The 17,324-nt window shown below is 34.8% G+C and overlaps 1 protein-coding gene across 5 annotated transcripts in view; it reads left to right on the forward strand.

Annotated features, from left to right (window-relative positions):
* Positions 1–17,324, forward strand: part of PPP1R12A (protein phosphatase 1 regulatory subunit 12A) — a 160,998-nt gene that overhangs the window by 87,835 nt on the left and 55,839 nt on the right. For all 5 annotated transcript variants that reach the window (XM_043447136.1, XM_043447133.1, XM_043447135.1 and 2 more), the window contains exons 3-8: positions 343–461; positions 8,108–8,267; positions 12,973–13,117; positions 14,436–14,510; positions 15,543–15,631; positions 15,798–15,955. In XM_043447136.1, coding sequence (XP_043303071.1) covers positions 343–461; positions 8,108–8,267; positions 12,973–13,117; positions 14,436–14,510; positions 15,543–15,631; positions 15,798–15,955 — 746 coding nt within the window. The remainder of the gene's footprint in view (positions 1–342; positions 462–8,107; positions 8,268–12,972; positions 13,118–14,435; positions 14,511–15,542; positions 15,632–15,797; positions 15,956–17,324) is intronic.

A 17,324-nucleotide genomic window follows, 5' to 3' on the forward strand; every position in this document is an offset into this window, starting at 1 on the left:
AATGGAGACAGTCTGAAATAATCCTATGAAAGCTTTCATAATTGTTTTAAAATATTTGTAATATTTTAAATGACATTTTTGTATTAGTATTTTACAATATTAGTATAGTATTAGTGTTCGTTATTAGTGTTGTATTAGTGTATTCCTTACAGAAAAATTAGGAAATATGAAATTTTAAAAAGAAAGCATGCCTTACGGTAGTTTCTTAAAGCTTACATAGGGCCTATGCTTTCCTTTGTTTTTATTGCTGCTCTTGCATAGAAGCTTACCTCATTAACTATTCGTTTAGTCTTGTTTCAGTGATACCATCATTGCTTAACTCTCTTCCGTTTAATTCTACAGGTTTTTGATTGGTCAGGGAGCACATGTAGGAGCTGTCAACAGTGAAGGAGACACACCTTTAGATATTGCTGAGGAGGAGGCAATGGAAGAGCTACTTCAGAATGAAGTTAATCGGCAAGGTAATGTAAACCACCCTAAATGGAAAATACGTGTAAAACTGTCTTGTGAAAAGTATGATACTTGACTTTTTCAATAAATAATTGTTGGCATTGAAGGACAGTTATAATTTGTGTGTGAAAAAATGAGTTTACTTAATAATATGTGCAGTAAGGTTCTACTTGAATAAGTGTATGATTCTTAACTCTACGCCTTTTTAATATTTTTCAAGTTGAAAGAAGTATCGTAAGTGGTAGGATCAGGCATAAAATTACCTGTCAGTAAAAGCTTTGGAGATAAGTAAAACAGACAAAGAAGATAGGAAGTGTAAGGGGTGAACAGGACCCATTTAAATAGAACAGTCAAGAAGTCCTCACTGACAAGGATGTATTTAAGCTAAGATCTTATCCAGGCGATGGAGTGAATCATACAGGTCTGGGGAAAGAACACTGTCCAGTGGGAGCAGTGAATTCTCGGATGGGAGGGTGCCTGATGTTTTCAGAGGAGCAGCGAATGAGACCAGTGTGACTGAAGCAGACATAACCTGGCAGAGGCTGGGAGGAGAGGAGGTTGCAGAAGTAGCAGTGGACCATCTCACACAAACCCGTGTGGGCTGTTGGAAGGATTTTAGCTTTTAATCTGAGTGAAACTGGGGGTCAGTGGAGAGACAGATAGGGGAATGACATGATCTGACTTGTAGAAAGGATCTCAGGGGCTGCTGTGTTGAGAGTAGATTGTAGCAAAGCAAAGGCAGAAGTAGGAGAACGGCAAGGGGAGAAGTAGGCTGGTAGTAGACAAAGTGAGGAGAAGTTTGGGTGTTAGGTATGTTGTGAAGATTTGACCAAGCAGATCATTGCATGATTAAAAGTAGAGTGTGTAAGAAGAAGGCAGGGAAGATTCTAAGATTTTTGGTTTGAGCAACTAGACGGGTGAAGTTTTTATGAGAGATGTGAATATTGTGGAAAAAGTAAGTTTTATAGGGAGAGGTTCAGGGGTTCATTTTTTAGACATGTTAAGTTTGTTTTGCCTGCTAAGATATCAAGGCAGTTGAATATGTTAGTAGAGAGAGGTACAGCTCGAGGTATGAATTTGGGAGATGTCAATTTATAGTGATAGATGATTGCTTATGGACAGAATTTCTTTTAGGAGTGATGAGTGTTCTAAAACTGATTGTGGTAATGGTTGTACAACTCTGAAAATTTACTAAAAACCACTAAATTGTTTACTTTAAATTGTGTGAATTACATCTCAATAAATATAAAGCAAATCCTCTTCTGGGCACATAACCAAAGAATTAAAAGGAAGGTTTCAGAGACTTTTATACACCCATGTTTATAGCATTTTTCACAATAACTAAAAGATGGAAGAAAACCAAATGTTCATCAATGGGTGGATGAATAAACAATATATAGTATATACTTACAATGAAATATTGTTCAGCATTAAGAAGGAAATTCTGGCATATGCTGTAGCCTGGTTGAACCTTGAGAGCATTATACTGTGTGAAATAAGGCAGTCACAGAAAGACAATTACTTTCTGATTCCACTACATGAGGTACCTCAGGTACTCAAAATCATAGAGAAAGTGGAATGATGATCGTCAGGAGTTGGGAGGAGGTAGGAATGGGGATTTGTTGTTTAATTAGCATAGCATTTCAATTTTGCAAGATAAAAAGTGTTTCTGAAGACTGAGCAACAATGTAAATGTACTTAACATTGCTGAACTGTCTATTTAAAATGATTATTAAGATAGTAAATTTTATTATGTGTATTTTACTTCAGTTTTTAAAAAGCGTATATATATAAATTACTGTGATTTCCATTGTATTTTTATGTCTAGGCAGTGATTAAATGAGTATTATCAGAAGAGAACTATGTTGTATAAGACATGGAGTATTGGTTTAGAGAGGGTTGAGTCTTGCTGAAGTGTGGTTCATTAAAAGCAAAGAAATAGAAGCTAAGTGAAAAGAGATTTTTATTTCTTGGGATTGGGATGATTCATAAGGACTGCCTGGTTGCTTTGGGGCTTCCCAGGTGACACAGGGGTAAAGAACCCGCCTGTCAGTGCAGGAGACATGAGAGACTCGGGTTCACTCTTGTGGTAGAGAATCCCCTGGAGTAGGAAATGGAGTAGGAAATAGTATTCTTGCCTGGAAAATTCCATGGACAGAAGAGCCTAGTGGGCTACCATCCATGGGGTCGCAAAGAGTTGGACATGACTGAACACACATACACTCCTGGTTGTTTAAAAAACAAATCTTGGGCACTAAAACTGAGGAAGTATTTAAATGCTTAAATAGAGTTGAAGTAACAGCTGAAGGTACCTGGAGTCCAGAAGAAACAAGGCCCATGTTACAACAGCAGTCATAAACTAGAGCTTGGAGAAATCCACAGAAGAGCTTTTAACAGTTCTGTCCTAAGCAGGCAATTTTGGAGTAATGGGATAGTCAAGACTTGAAGAAACTGGAAGAATGTATAAAAAGCATCACAACCTAGAAGGAAGGAGTCCCTTATCTGTCCATCTTGCCCTGATTAGTGCCCAGGTAGATAGCAGCTGGGAAAGGCGTGGAGATGTACTGCAAACTTTTTGTCTTTAGTTTCTTTCTATATAAAGGAAACTGTTAGCAAGGCTGATTTTAGTTGTAATGATTCATTTGATTTTGATTAATGTGCCAGCATATTTGTTCTGAGTGCTGGGTATTTAAAAAAAAAAAAAAACAGAAACAAACTTTGCTCTTGAGGATTTCACAGGGTAGTAGAAGTGACAGATACATAAACCGAGCTTTACGGTGCTGTGTGCTAAAATATAGGTAGGAACAGAATGATGTGGGAGAACAGAAAAGACTATGACTGACTGCTTTCAGTAGTCAGGAAGGGTTTGAGAAAGGTGACATTTGAGAGGGAGTTTGCTTGCCAAAGAAGAGGGGTGGTGGACAAAAAAGGCATGTCAGATGGGGGGGGGGGTATCAACAAGTGCAAAGAAAAGGGATCAGAAACATAGCAAATGCAGAGAATTCACTAGAATTGGATTGGAGTAAGAAAATCAAGATGGAATTAGTATGAGATTGAGACTTGAAAAGATTAGTCTAGAGCCAGATGGTGGACATCTATTTTATAGGCATTAGACAGATGCAACAAAGATCCCCAAGCAGGAAATTAACCTGATTGGATTTAGTGTTTAGTAATAAAACTGATGGTAATCTGGAGGATAAATTCAAATGGGGAATACATGGTGGTATCCCTTCCCTGAGGAAGACTCTTCAATTAATCCAGATGAAAGACCAGTAGGGCCAAAATAATTATATTTAATAGGGGAAAAGAGCAAAAAGCCAGGGTTGTTTTCAGAAAATGTTAAGGTAAAATTAAAACAGCTTGGTGAGTAATTGAATATGGAGTTGAAGGAAGAATTGAGGCCACCTAATTTGCCTCCTGAGATTTCCAGTTTAAGAAGTGATTTTTGGGTGAATTCACATGGAAAAATGTGGAACAAAGCAGGAAAAGATTGAGAAAGCGCATGAGTTTGTTTTGATATGTATTGAACTTGAGGTTGCTAGAGCACATCTAAATGGCAGCGTTCATCTAAATGGCATGTTGGAATCTAGGAGGTGTCAGGATGGAAAATGTAAATCTGGAAAAATAATAGATGAGAAATTCTGGAAATAATATATAATATGACCCTGAAACTGAAAGTGAAGCACTGATACTAAAAATAAAAGCTAACTCTTTTTAAAAATAATCTAAATACTAGTTATTTGCCAAGCATTGAGCAGAAGACTTTATGTGCATTATTTCATTTCACCCTTTTAGCAATTCCGCAAGGTTAATGGTGCTGTCACTGCATTCTACAGATGAGAAAAGGAGGCTCAGCGATTTGCCCACGGTCAAACAGGGAGGGAGTGGTGCTGTATGTGGTTCCGTCCCAACCAGCTCGACGGATACCTTGAGCCCCACACTCTTCCTCAGAGTACCATGCTGCATTCTATTAGGGATGTCTCCTAGAAATATTTCCTAATGTTGATTTATTCATGGGAATACATGATTTATATAACATAGCTTTATTCCAAAGGAAAAAAGATAGGCGCATCTCTCTCTCATCTATCAGTAGAGTTGAACAGTTATAAAAGGAGCCTCCTAAATATATCATTAGTAATGACAAAATTTCTCAAATTATTTATCCTGATATAAAAGGTATTATTTAATATTTTAAAATTCTTTAATCATTCTTTTGGCTCTTGTTTCTTATTCTAATATACATGATTAACAACTAGTCATGCTTAAGTAAATTTCCTTTGAAAGTAGTAAAATTGAATAATAGATGAAAGTATTTCTGATTTATGTTTTAAAGTAATTTTCTTTATTTAGCTTGGAATACAAGTCAATTTTTGCATCTCTTATCTAACCAAATTCCAATTCAGTTTTATGTTTTCTTACCTAAGAGAATTGACTAACATTTTCTTATAAGTTAACATTTACTATTTTTTAATAGTAGTGACGGATGGTAAATAGTCTAGTCACTTTATTATATCATACCCCATTTAGTTCAGTATACATTGTTCTTATTGTTTAAAAGTTGTGCAATTATAGGTAATTGCAAATATAGGTAAACTAAAGACCAGTAGGTGAATTAAGACCAGTAAAATGCTTTATAGGTTCTTTTTCCTATTAGTCCACAAGGCAATAAAAGAGAAGCAGAATCATAGACTTTTAGAACTGATTGTGATAATTAACACCTTAGTGCTTATTCCTCTTCTAAATACTTCACATTTATTAATTAATTTAATCCTCACAACAACATTGTGGATAGGTACTTTGATTATTCCTAACTTACAAATAAAGAAATTGAATGTTAGTGTGGATTGTGTCTTGCTCAAGATGATGGAGCTAGTAAGTGGCAGATCAGGGATTGAAACCAAGCAGTGTAGATTCAGATCTGTGTTCTTAACTCATTATACTAATATTGAAAGAAGTTATGGCTGTCTGACGGTTACTAGCCTAGTTAAAACACTGGAATTAGAAAACAAGTATTGTTCTCTCTATATACAGATTCTATTTCTATATATATATATATATATACTCTATATATAATATATATTATATTGTCCGATGAGGTTTAAAAAAAATGTAATTGTCCATTGCTCTAATCATTGGTATTTTTAAAAAGATTTTAAAAGCAAGAAAATTGTTGTTGTTAGGTTTTTTGGTAACTGAATTTACTTAAACATAAGAAATTTCCCTTCACATATACTTAAATTTTAGACTTGAGTTGTTTTTATATATAATTTATATAAAGGCACAATTTGGTGGCAGCAGAGGGTAATTGCTTTGTAATAAGGTAAAGATAGCATGAAATTAGATAAATCCAGAAGTAAGAAGTAGATATTTTATTTATTTCAAGTCCAGAGGAAATTTAGAATAATAAAAGACAGTAACAGTCAGGTTGTTTAAGATGATAAAGAGAAAAGGGATAAAGATAATAAATACGTTCAATAATAATGTTCAATAAATATGTTTTAAAATACATAGTAAAAAAAAACAAAGCATAAAGATAATAAATACATTCAATAATAATGTTCAAAAAAAAATAATGTTCAATAAATATGTTTTAAAATACATAGTAAAAGAAAAACAAAGCATAAGAAAATAAATCAATCTGAGAAAAGTCATTTAGTAGAAAGATTATTCTTATGTATTACAGTTGCAGCCTTATAATTACTTTTATGAATAACATTAGAAGACATCTTCAATAAGTTGGACTGTTTATCTTTTGATAGGAAATTTATAATGTATAAAATTGCTTTTTTATAGAAATGGTGATGCTTTGTAAATAAAGATAATGGGTTTTATTTGTTATATGTTGTATATATAATTGTTTTATCAAGTCAGTTTGGAAAGTCTTATTGTGAGTTTCTTTCATGTGTAGTAATAAGATCTCTAGTTTCAAGATGACTTTAGCTGGTATTTCTGTAATCTTGGGATTTTAAAAATACTTTTCCGTTTTTGCCTGCTTTTTTAAGATTGAGCTTCAGTTCAACAGTTCAGTTGTGTCTTGAATAAATAAAGCAAGCAAGATAAGAATACATTCCAGGTGGAGGATAACAGCTTGCACAATAGGACGGTGTACTTGACCTATGTGAAGATCCTAGATGGCTAGAACACTGGGTGGTGATAGAGGAGGAAGACTAGAGACTAAAGGTGCCTTGAGACCAATTCATAAATGGCTTTGTACGCTACAGTCAAGAGCTTGAGCTTTGTCTTATAGGAGCTTAGCAGTCATTGACAGGTTTTTACAGAAAAGTGAGATGATCGTATTTTGATATAGAAAAACCAGTCTTGTGATCATATGGGGAATGACTCAGAAGGGACTGAGGTGAATGAATTAAGGGCCAGCTGTAGTCATCAAAGTGTGAGACATAAGACATGAATTAAAATAGCATAAGGAGCCATTAAAAGACATTGTAGGAGGTGGCAACTCAAAATCTGCCGACTAATTGGATGAGGGCTGGAAATAAGGTAAGGGGAGGGATTAAGGATGACCTCCGGGTTTCTGGGCAAGTGTTGGAACCTAAGGCTTCCCTGGTGGCTTAGCGTAAAGAAATACCCTCCTGCCAATGCAGGCGACTCTGATTCAAAACCTGGATCAGGAAGATCCCCGGGAGAAGGAACTGGCAACCCACTCCATTATTCTTGCCTGGAGAATCCCATGGACAGAGGAGCCTGGTAGACTGCAGTCCTTGGGGTTGCAAAAGAATCAGACACGACTTAGCAACTAAACAGTATTCATTTAGTAAACATTTACTGATCCTTTTTACTTTATATCAGGTACCCATCCAGATGATGGGGATAGAAGATAAAAAGGCAGTATCTTCACCTTTTTAAAAAATCTTACAACTTACGATCTTCTAGAGTGTAAATGATATGGTGTGTGCTGTTTTTTAAATAGCATTTGAAAACATAAGATAACATGAGATTACTGAAGAATTTCAGGATCAGCTTTTCTCTTTTAGCTTTTTTCTTAGAATGTTGAGCTCTTTGAAGGTTCTATTCCATTCTGAGTTCCCCTCCTCTTATCACCTCAACCTAGCACAGTGCTTCAGGCTTTTAAATGAATAAACATCTGTATAACTTATTATTCAAATTATAAAACTGATACTAATGGTATGAACAGTGTACTGTGTTGGTAAAAAAAAAAAAATAGTCTGTCTTAAGGCCTGTTAAATTTTACATGAAGACAGGACCTCCAAGTTGGTGTTCAATAAACATTTATACCTACTAGGCTAGAGTTCAGAGAACTAGTCAAAGCAGGTGGATAGAAAACTGAGACTTAAATATATATGAGTGTGTTTAAAAAAAAAATCTGTTCTTTAGACCAAAGGAAGATATACCTTGGGGAATGTTCAAATATTCAAAAACAAAAGGAATAAGCAGAAAAGGTTTAAAAAAAAAAGCCAGAAAAATATTGTAAGGACAAAAATTAAATAGTCAACAAAAAATGCTAATAAAATATCTACAGTATTCCCTCATTTCTTTAACCAGCATGTTCTAAGCAGCCCAGTTTTCAAAAATATAATATCACTTTTAATTTTCACTTAAAATGATTTAGGTAATTTTATTTCCGAACAAAAACATTTTCTATACAGAAAAAAATAAAAAGTTATTTTTATCATATCAGGGGTTGATATAGAAGCAGCTCGAAAAGAAGAGGAACGAATAATGCTTCGAGATGCCAGACAGTGGTTAAATAGTGGTCATATAAATGATGTCCGGCATGCAAAATCTGGAGGTACAGCACTTCACGTTGCAGCTGCCAAGGGCTATACAGAAGTTTTAAAGTAAGTATTGCTTCTCACAGTTGTTTTTCTGCTTTGTTTTCTTTATTTCATTTTTCCTTTTTTAAGATACCTGCTAACATTATTTTGAAACAGTTTTTGAAAATTACTTGAATGTTCAGTGTTATTGTTTTGTTTCTGAAGTTCTTTCATTCTCAAATTTTTATTATTCTCCTGTTGTTTTTTTCCATTGCAGTTTTCTGATCAGTAAAATTTAAGTGTCAGACAACCATTACCTTCTGGTCTGGTAAATTATTAAGAGTCACTTTGAGGTCCCCAGATAGGTGAGCTCTGGATACGGAAACTAAGAACAATGTTGTGTATAATACCATCAAATTCTGAGAGCGTGATTTGTACTGATTATTTACTTACATAAAATTTGCCTGATTTTTTTTTCTTTTTTCTTTTTAAGATTTTCACTATGTGAGCACTGGAATTCAGAGTGCTATTAGCATAATATTAAACCATAAGCAACTTAGACTATACAGTAAGTCCCCTATATATGAACAAGTGCTGTTCCAAGAGTGCATTCATAACACCAATTTGTAAGTCCAATAGAGTTGGCCTAGGTACCCAACTAACACAATCTAGTACTGTACTTAATAGATTTATGATACTTTTCACATAAATAATACATAAAGATGAGCAAGAAATAAAATGTGTTTAATCTTACAGTACAATACCTTGAAAAGTATAGTACTACAACACAGTAGCTGGCATTCAGGGCAGGCACTGAGTGGGCAGACAGGAAGTTGCTGACCTGAGGAGGGAGCAATGTAGGAGATGGCAGAGCTGAAGGATCAGCGGCAGCAGGAGGCAGAGGACAGGCTGCAGCGTCACTCGTGTTTGACGTTGACGGCCCAGGTTCTGCTTGCTGGATTCAGTTCCATCTACCCTCTTGACAAAAGGACCCAGTGTTGTCTGGGTAGTAGCTCTTTTTCTCTCCTTGAGATCACACGGTAGCACTGGATGGCATTCTGAACGGCTGCTGCAACCTTCCTGTCCTGTTAACATTCGGGGCCTGTGACTCAAAAGCTACCCGTGCCTGCTCAGATGAAGAAACTCCCCTTGCCATTTCCTGTGTCGTGAATCGCTTCGGTGCTTCCGTTAACTTGTTCCTCTTGTCTCTCTTCGTCCTTTCTCTCCTCCAGTTCCATCTTTCACCTCACTCCACTCTAATCGCTGTCGCTTTTGTTCCATCGTTATTGCTTGGTACTTCTTAGCAGTACCAGGTACCTCAGTGCTGCTTTTACGCTTGCTTCTGGAGTCCTCGGCTTGAAATAAAGGCACTGGACTGCTGTATTATATGCAGTGTTGGGTGGTAAAGTCCTCAGGAGCGCAGCCGCTGTAGTGGGTGCACACACATGGTAGTCTGTGCCAGACACGTGAACTGACTTCTGTGATTGGGCATGTGAATGCATGTTCACATCTTTGAAAGTTCGAAACTTAAAGATTCGTATGTAGGGGACTTACTTACTGACCAACAAATATCCTTAGGAAAAGCTCCTTTATGTCACAATAAATTTGTGTTTTGGTTTTTTCTTATGCAATGCAAAGGTGTTGGCAACTATATAAAAAAAAGAATTCATTGCATAACTTTTGTTATGTGTATGTGAAAGCTAGTAAGACTGGCCCTCAGCAAAATCTCCTGCATCCTTTATGTTGCATTTGTTCCACCTGGGCCTCTAATATAAATCCATCCTCCTTATTTCCCCTCTTCAGTAAAAACAGTGAAGAAGTTTAAGTGGGTCCGTTATTCCAGATTTCCTCCTATTTCAATCTCTACTCACTTGAGGAACTTAAGCCTTCTCCTAGAATGGTACATTTAACTCTTAATTAGTTTCCTTGTCTCATCTGTTTCTCTCTAGTACAAAACTTTTCCAAACTTTCAAGGCCCATTAGTGTGGGTCATGAAATGAACTTAGTGAATTGCAAATAGCATTTAAAAGAAAAGAATTCAAAATATCAAAGAGTATTACATATGGTGAAGATAATTTTGTTTCTTAAAATCTTGTTTCTGTGAACATATATATGAATACTGGATTGCCCTGTTAAATGGATTTCTAGACTGCTTCCAAGTGGTGTTTGTAATTCAGTTATCCAGGCTCTTAACGTCCTTCGTTAAGATTCTTAGCAGAAATTGTGATGAATTTTAAACTCTTCAGCCTAGCACATAAGACCATTAGTCATCTGGCCATTGGTTTCTCTTTCAAGCTAAGCTGCTACCACTGATGCTCAGGCATGCATGAGTCCAACTATATATATCCTCTTTAAGTTCTGTCATGATGTCTTAATGCATACTCTGATTTCTATCTAGATACCTTCATTCACCATCTCTTCAATTTGGAATTAAATTCCTTTTGATCCTTTGACTCAGTTCAAGGCTCTTCAGTCTATGGGAAAAAAAGTTCAGCCTCATTCATAATAATTGCAGATAAAGCTGCAATGAATCATCATTTTCCATCTACTGTGCTGGCAAAGATCAAAATGCTTGGCACAGTGTCGGCAAAGTTGGGAAAAGGCACTCTTACGTTATTGGTAGAACTAAAAAGGACTATTGAGCAAATTTTATCAAAGTGACAGTTATCCTTTGGTTTAGCAGCATTACCTCTGGGAATTTTTTTTACAGATATTCTTACTCTCCCTTAGGAAATAAGGTATGTGCTAGCAGCATTGTTTACGATTGGAGTAGGATAATGATTGCCTAGATTATGATACATCCTTTCACTAGAATACTCTATAATGATTAAAACACTACTTAATATATGAAAGCAGCAATAGGATGTGTTAAGTGTCAAGCCAAGAATAGAACTATGCCTCATTTGTGTTTATTTTTTTAATTTAAGTTATATCTATTTATATATGCCTAAAATCTCTCTATAAGGATCTAATAAAAAATAGTAGTATGATTATCTATGGGGAGTTGAAGCTGGTTGGCTAAAGGTCAGCAATGGGAAAGTGACTTTCCTATATAGTCATTTATTTTTTATTTTTGAAACTTGGGCGTATATTACTTAGGAAAGAAAATATGAAATCAAAAATAAATAGAAGAGATCCATTTCGGATCTTGCTATCTCCCCCTTTATTCCCTTCCTGCAAACACACACAGCCCCTTTCAGCTGACTTTTAGGATTTTCAGCCCTGTACTTCTAAGGTAGCTTCACCATAGAACCTGTCTGTGAGGCTTGATTGTCGTTTTACTTGACTTTTGTCCTCCATTAGAAGTTCCTTGACTATAATAAGTACCATCTTCTATTTTTGGAGTATCCTTTCATGGCCTGGCATATAGAGAGCCTTATGTTTGGAAGCGGGGAGGGGGGGAATGTTTCTGCCTTTCTCTCCACAGACTCCCCAGTGCTTAGAATACCACTCAGGATATTTAACATTATTATAGTTCATATTTCCTAATGGTGGATATATTTTTATTTTTCCCTGTTAATATCTGATGATATATGTTTTAGTACCCATATTTTTTTAACTTAAAGCTTCAGACTTACATCTTCTATCCTGTTTTTTAGATCAGTGGCTCTTAAATGTTGATCTGCAGTCAGAAACAGGCAGTGATGTGAGGTCATATGGAGGACTTATTAAAAATACAGATTGACAGGGCCCATCTCCCAAAATACTGATTAATTCAGTGGAACTGGGGTGGAGCTGGGGAATCTTTTTTTTTTTTTTAAACAAGTTCTTAAGATGGTTCCACTATGGAGCCATAAATAGAAACATCTTCTTTAGATATTGTTAGGAAATAGGGAAATCAGTTCTTAAACATAAATAAATGATTATATGTTAGCTATCACTACCACCTCCTGTAGGTAAAAAGAAGCCCTTCTCAAGGTCAACATCTTGGAAAGTAAGGTAAAGGTTAACCAGATTTGAGTTATGAGGTATTTAGTGTTCGCCTTTGTGTGTGGGGCTGTGCTGTGTGCAATTTATAGACCCATTCTTTGATCTCTTATGAGCTTAATTTCTAAATAAAGGTTGATGTCGATATATAGTTAGAAGGGCATACTAACATTTATGCAACTTTTTGCATTGTATTAAAATGTATTCCTGTTTTCTAGCTTTGTTGATGATTAGAGTATTTGCTTTCTACTGCTACAGAAAGTAGACTCAACCCCTCAGAATATTTGTCCTGCTTTGTTTTGTTTCTAACAGATTGTCATTTTCCTGTGAAAATTTCCAGTGGTAGATCATAAAGGTTCATGAAAACTTGCACAAACCAGTTCCTTAACTGCAAAGCAACAATAACACTACAAATTGCTTGATCCCATATTTTGAGAACGTGTTCAGCCTGAGATGATATATCATATGGAAGCCATTTCCTACGATAAATCAGTTTAACATACAAATTGATCTAGTAGTTTTGAAAAATTATAGACTTCCCTGTGAAAATTTCAGTTAGAAACATCTTAATAAGAATCAGTGTCATACCAAACCATAAGACACAGTCAGTAAGAGGAATAATTATGAGGAATTAATTAAAACTGAATTCATTATTATGGCAGTAACTCAAGATTCTCTATTCCAGTGTTTTCTGAGAATTACTTTCTTTTGCCCTAGTTAATCTGTTGAGGGGAGGAGAAATTTTGAACTATGAAAAGAAATATACTGCAAATTTTTGTTTAAGTGCATGGTATATAGCTGTTGATTATGTTCACTTATTTCTAGATTTTAATGATTATCTAATTCACTGTAATTTGTTTAGACTTTTAATACAGGCAGGCTATGATGTTAATATTAAAGATTATGATGGCTGGACACCTCTTCATGCTGCAGCTCATTGGGGTAAAGAAGAAGCATGTCGGATTTTAGTGGATAATCTGTGTGATATGGAGATGGTCAACAAAGTGGTAAGCCTTTTAAATGTACCTTAAATATTTTAACTTTTAAACATACAGTTTTATTCTTTAAAATATTATGAGACTATAAATTATATAATTGTGTTTTTCGTAATTGTCAATTGTTTATTCATTTTTATTATTAAGTCTTTTCCAGCTACTTATGAGGTGATTTAGGCGCTTCCATTGATTTTATATTTAAAAACTCATAAATTAAGAAAATTTTACAAATGTATAAGGTAGAATATATTCTAAGCAATGAACTTTCTGGTGTTCTGGAAACTTGTACCAGTAGGATTATTATAAGGACTAAGCTGGCAACAGGAAAAATTCTTACTATTTTTGGCCACCAGCTCTTTAAAATTGTCTTTTCCACTGTGAATAAAAACAGATTGACAGATGTTCACCTGTACTGATTTTTGAAACTAAGTCATACCTGTGACTAGCTGAACTTTTAAGTATATTTGAAATGCATATATTTATTACTCTAGTAAGAATTTAATTAATTTTTATGGTGGTAAAATAGAAGTAAGATTTCAAAAAGGCAAACTTGGAGTTACTACATGACCCAGTAATTCTGCTTGTAGCTGTTACACCCAAAAAAATTAAAACAGATGTCCATACAAAAACTTGTATACAAATGTTCATAGCAGTGTTATTCATTATATACCAGAAAAGCAAAGGCAGATGCAGAAGTCCATCAGCCAGTGAATAAATTATCAAACTGTGGTGTACCATACAATGAAATATTATTCAGCAATTACAAAAAGAATGAAATAGATACTTGCTGCAACATGGAAGAACCTTGAAAACAGTATGTAAAGTAAAGGAAGCCAATCGCAAAGGACTATATACTGTAGGATTCCTTTGGTATGAAATTTCCAGAATGAGTATAGTAACAAGAATCTACAGTAACAGCAAGTACGTTAGTGGTTGTCTTAGACTGGGCAAGCAAGGAGGAATGGTGAGGAGATGGCAGTGGGTATGTCATTTATTTTGAGGATGATGAAAATGTTCTAAAACTGGTTGTGGTGATGGTTGTAAAACTTGTGGATATACTAAAAACCATTGGATTGCATACTTTAAATAGTTGACTTGTATGTGAACTATAGATCAATAAAGCTGTTACCAAAATAAGTAAGGGGATGTATATCAGTTGCTTCTTCCTCACATGGATTTTTCATTTATCTACTTCAAGTCATTTGTACCATGTTTTGTACCTACTATAAAAAAAATTTACCTAATTCTTTCTGTAGAATTATGGAGAATCACTGAGGGCATAATTTATTGACAACTTTTTATCATCATCAACCCTTTGTTTTCTGTGTAGGGCCAGACAGCCTTTGATGTAGCAGATGAAGACATTTTAGGATATCTAGAAGATTTGCAAAAGAAACAAAATCTGGTACGTTTGATGACTTATCTAAAAATTGTCTCTATTGGTGAATTTCCATATAACGATTTCAGACAGTTGAAAAGGTGTTCTTATAATATTTTGTACTGTTTGGTTTTAAGTTATTCTCAGTAAACAAATTAAATGACAGTAAATGAGAATAAAGGAGTAGTGGTGGTATTTTTTTAGCCTTGTGTTGTTTTTTTCCCCATTTCTCTAGCCTCCCCTTCCCAAAGGAATACTTAGATAATGTATGTGCATGTGTGCTCAGTTGCTAATTTGTGTCCAATTCTGAGACCCCATGGACTGTAGCCTGCCAGGATCCTCTGTCCACGGGGATTCTCCAGGCAAGAATACTGGAGTGGGTTGCCATGCCCTCTTCCAGGGGAGCTTCCCAACCTAGGGATTGAACCCCCTTCTCCTGCATTGTAGGTGGATTTTTTACCTACTGAGCCACCGGGGAAGCCCTGTATAATGTGTATGTTCTCAGTAATGTTTTTTTGATTTCATAAGGAAGTTTGCTTAGAAGATGGAGACTATAAAATCTCAAATTTCAAAAATAGCATACCCTAGAAAAGCAAACAGTTACATAACTAGGAAGCAGTTGTTTAAGTATTATCAGACATCCTAAATGATTAATGGACTCTGGCTTTTTCAGTAAACTAAAGTTGGAGGGATCTTTAAAAAAAAATCCAACTTAATCCTTTGTGGAGCACCCCCCCCCTCTTTTTTTCTTTTTGGCTGCATAGCATATCTTAGTTCCTTGACTAGGAACTGAACCTGTGCCTTCTGTACAGAAGGGTGGAATCTTAACCATGGGACCACCAGAGAAGTTTCCTTTGTGGAGATTTTTAACTGTCTAGTTCTTTTTTATTCTTTATCCAAGCCCTTTTCTTTTTAGGTAAAATTTAAATCTTTGTTGTGTCTGTTTTGTTTTCTTTTAGTGTTTGGGAACCTACTTTGTTGCTATTTTAAATTCTGTATTTTGCTGATTAATATTATTTTAATAGTGTTCTTATTTTTCTTTGTGTAACTTTTATAAAGCTCCATAGTGAAAAACGGGAAAAGAAATCTCCACTAATTGAATCAACAGCTAATATGGATAATAATCAGTCACAGAAGACCTTTAAAAAGTAAGTAAAATATTAAAGTAGATTTTGTTATTTTTTTAAATGAGTTGGCATGATAGCCACAGATATGATTATTAGATTTTGTGGTTCTGAGAAAAATTAATACATTTATATTATATTTTGACCTTTTGTTTTTATAATTATTTTAAGGCTTTTTTTCCTTTTACAGCAAAGAGACATTGATTATTGAGCCTGAGAAAAATGCATCCCGTATTGAATCTCTGGAACAAGAAAAGGTTGATGATGAAGAAGAAGGAAAGAAAGATGAATCTAGTTGCTCTAGTGAAGAAGAGGAGGAAGATGACTCAGAATCAGAAGCTGAAACAGGTAAAATGTGAAGGATAAAAGGATTTTCAGTGAAATTTTGAGGAAGTGTAAAGTAAGATGAGGTCAGAATTTAATTTTGAAACCTTTCAGACTGACATGCTATTTAAGATACCTGCCAAGCCAGCAACAAGCCTATAAATTACATTTCAGAAGTCTTGGGATTTTAAGTATAGTTGTGATTTTATCATTCTCTAATTACCTGGATGCTCTTGATCACCTCTGTGTTTTACTGACCTATATTTTTAAGTTTGAAGAAGATGAAGAGGTTTCTAAGACTCCTTTTGGGTGGGGTGGTACAGATAGGGTTAGATGGGTTCCCAGCAATTCAAGAATGTTCCTGCTGCTTTCTGAGACCCAAATACAGGAAGCTGGCTCCCAAATATTTCCTGAGTAATAAGTTTTAGAAAGTTGGGACTGAGTCCCAAGACTTTTTCCTGTAGACGTGTGGGGAAATTTATTTTGTTTTGAGAAATTTTAAAGATACAGAAAAATATAATAAACATTCATACTCAGACTACCAAAACAAAATAGCTATTGACTTTTAGCTGTATTTGTTTTAAATTTTCTTTTAATAAAATTAAAACTGTTGTCTTCTTTAATCATCACCCTAGTCTATCTACTTCTCTTTCATTTCTTTCCCAAATCACTATCATGAGTTTTTTCCTGAATCTCCTAATCCATTGTCATACTCTTATCTTACATTCAAAAATAATATATAGTAATTATAAGGTTGTTTTGTGTTTTTATTTTGTACCCTAGAAATCGTTATGCAGCTTGCTTTTTTTACTTAAAAGTTTTGTTTCTATCTGTATCTTTTCATATGTAATCTATCCCTTCAGTTGCTGTATAATATTCATTAAATACATTGACTTCCTTTTTGATAAAAAAATTAGCCTAATTCCCAATGTTTTATTGTAATCAGTCCTGGAGCAGTCATTTTATAATTATCTCCCTGTATATATGTCCAAGAGGTTCTCTAACATATATACTGAAAAGTTGGATCATTGAGTCATATTTTCATTTTTCACAGGTGCTGTTAACAATTTAAATCCTCTTTATTATCAAGGGTACAGTTTCTGCATTTTTTTCCTCTGGCTCACATTTTTATAAATTTTGTTCACTGAATTGCTTTTATTCTTTACCGCCTAATCACTCAAAACTTCTGAAGAGTTGGAGATTCCAGTATTGCCATCTTTGAGTTGTGTAACCTGGAATTTTGGCATTTTAACATATTTACCAGAAATAGTATTTCATTTCCATTAAGATTTTTATCAATGCAAAACTGTCATCATAATCTCAGGACTAATTTAGTGATCAAGTGATAAACACAAAGGAGCCCTAGAATCCCTTAAACTCCCCCTGTTTCCTA

Source organism: Cervus canadensis, chromosome 25 (genome assembly GCF_019320065.1).
Source record: "Cervus canadensis isolate Bull #8, Minnesota chromosome 25, ASM1932006v1, whole genome shotgun sequence".
Taxonomy (NCBI): Eukaryota; Metazoa; Chordata; class Mammalia; order Artiodactyla; family Cervidae; genus Cervus; species Cervus canadensis.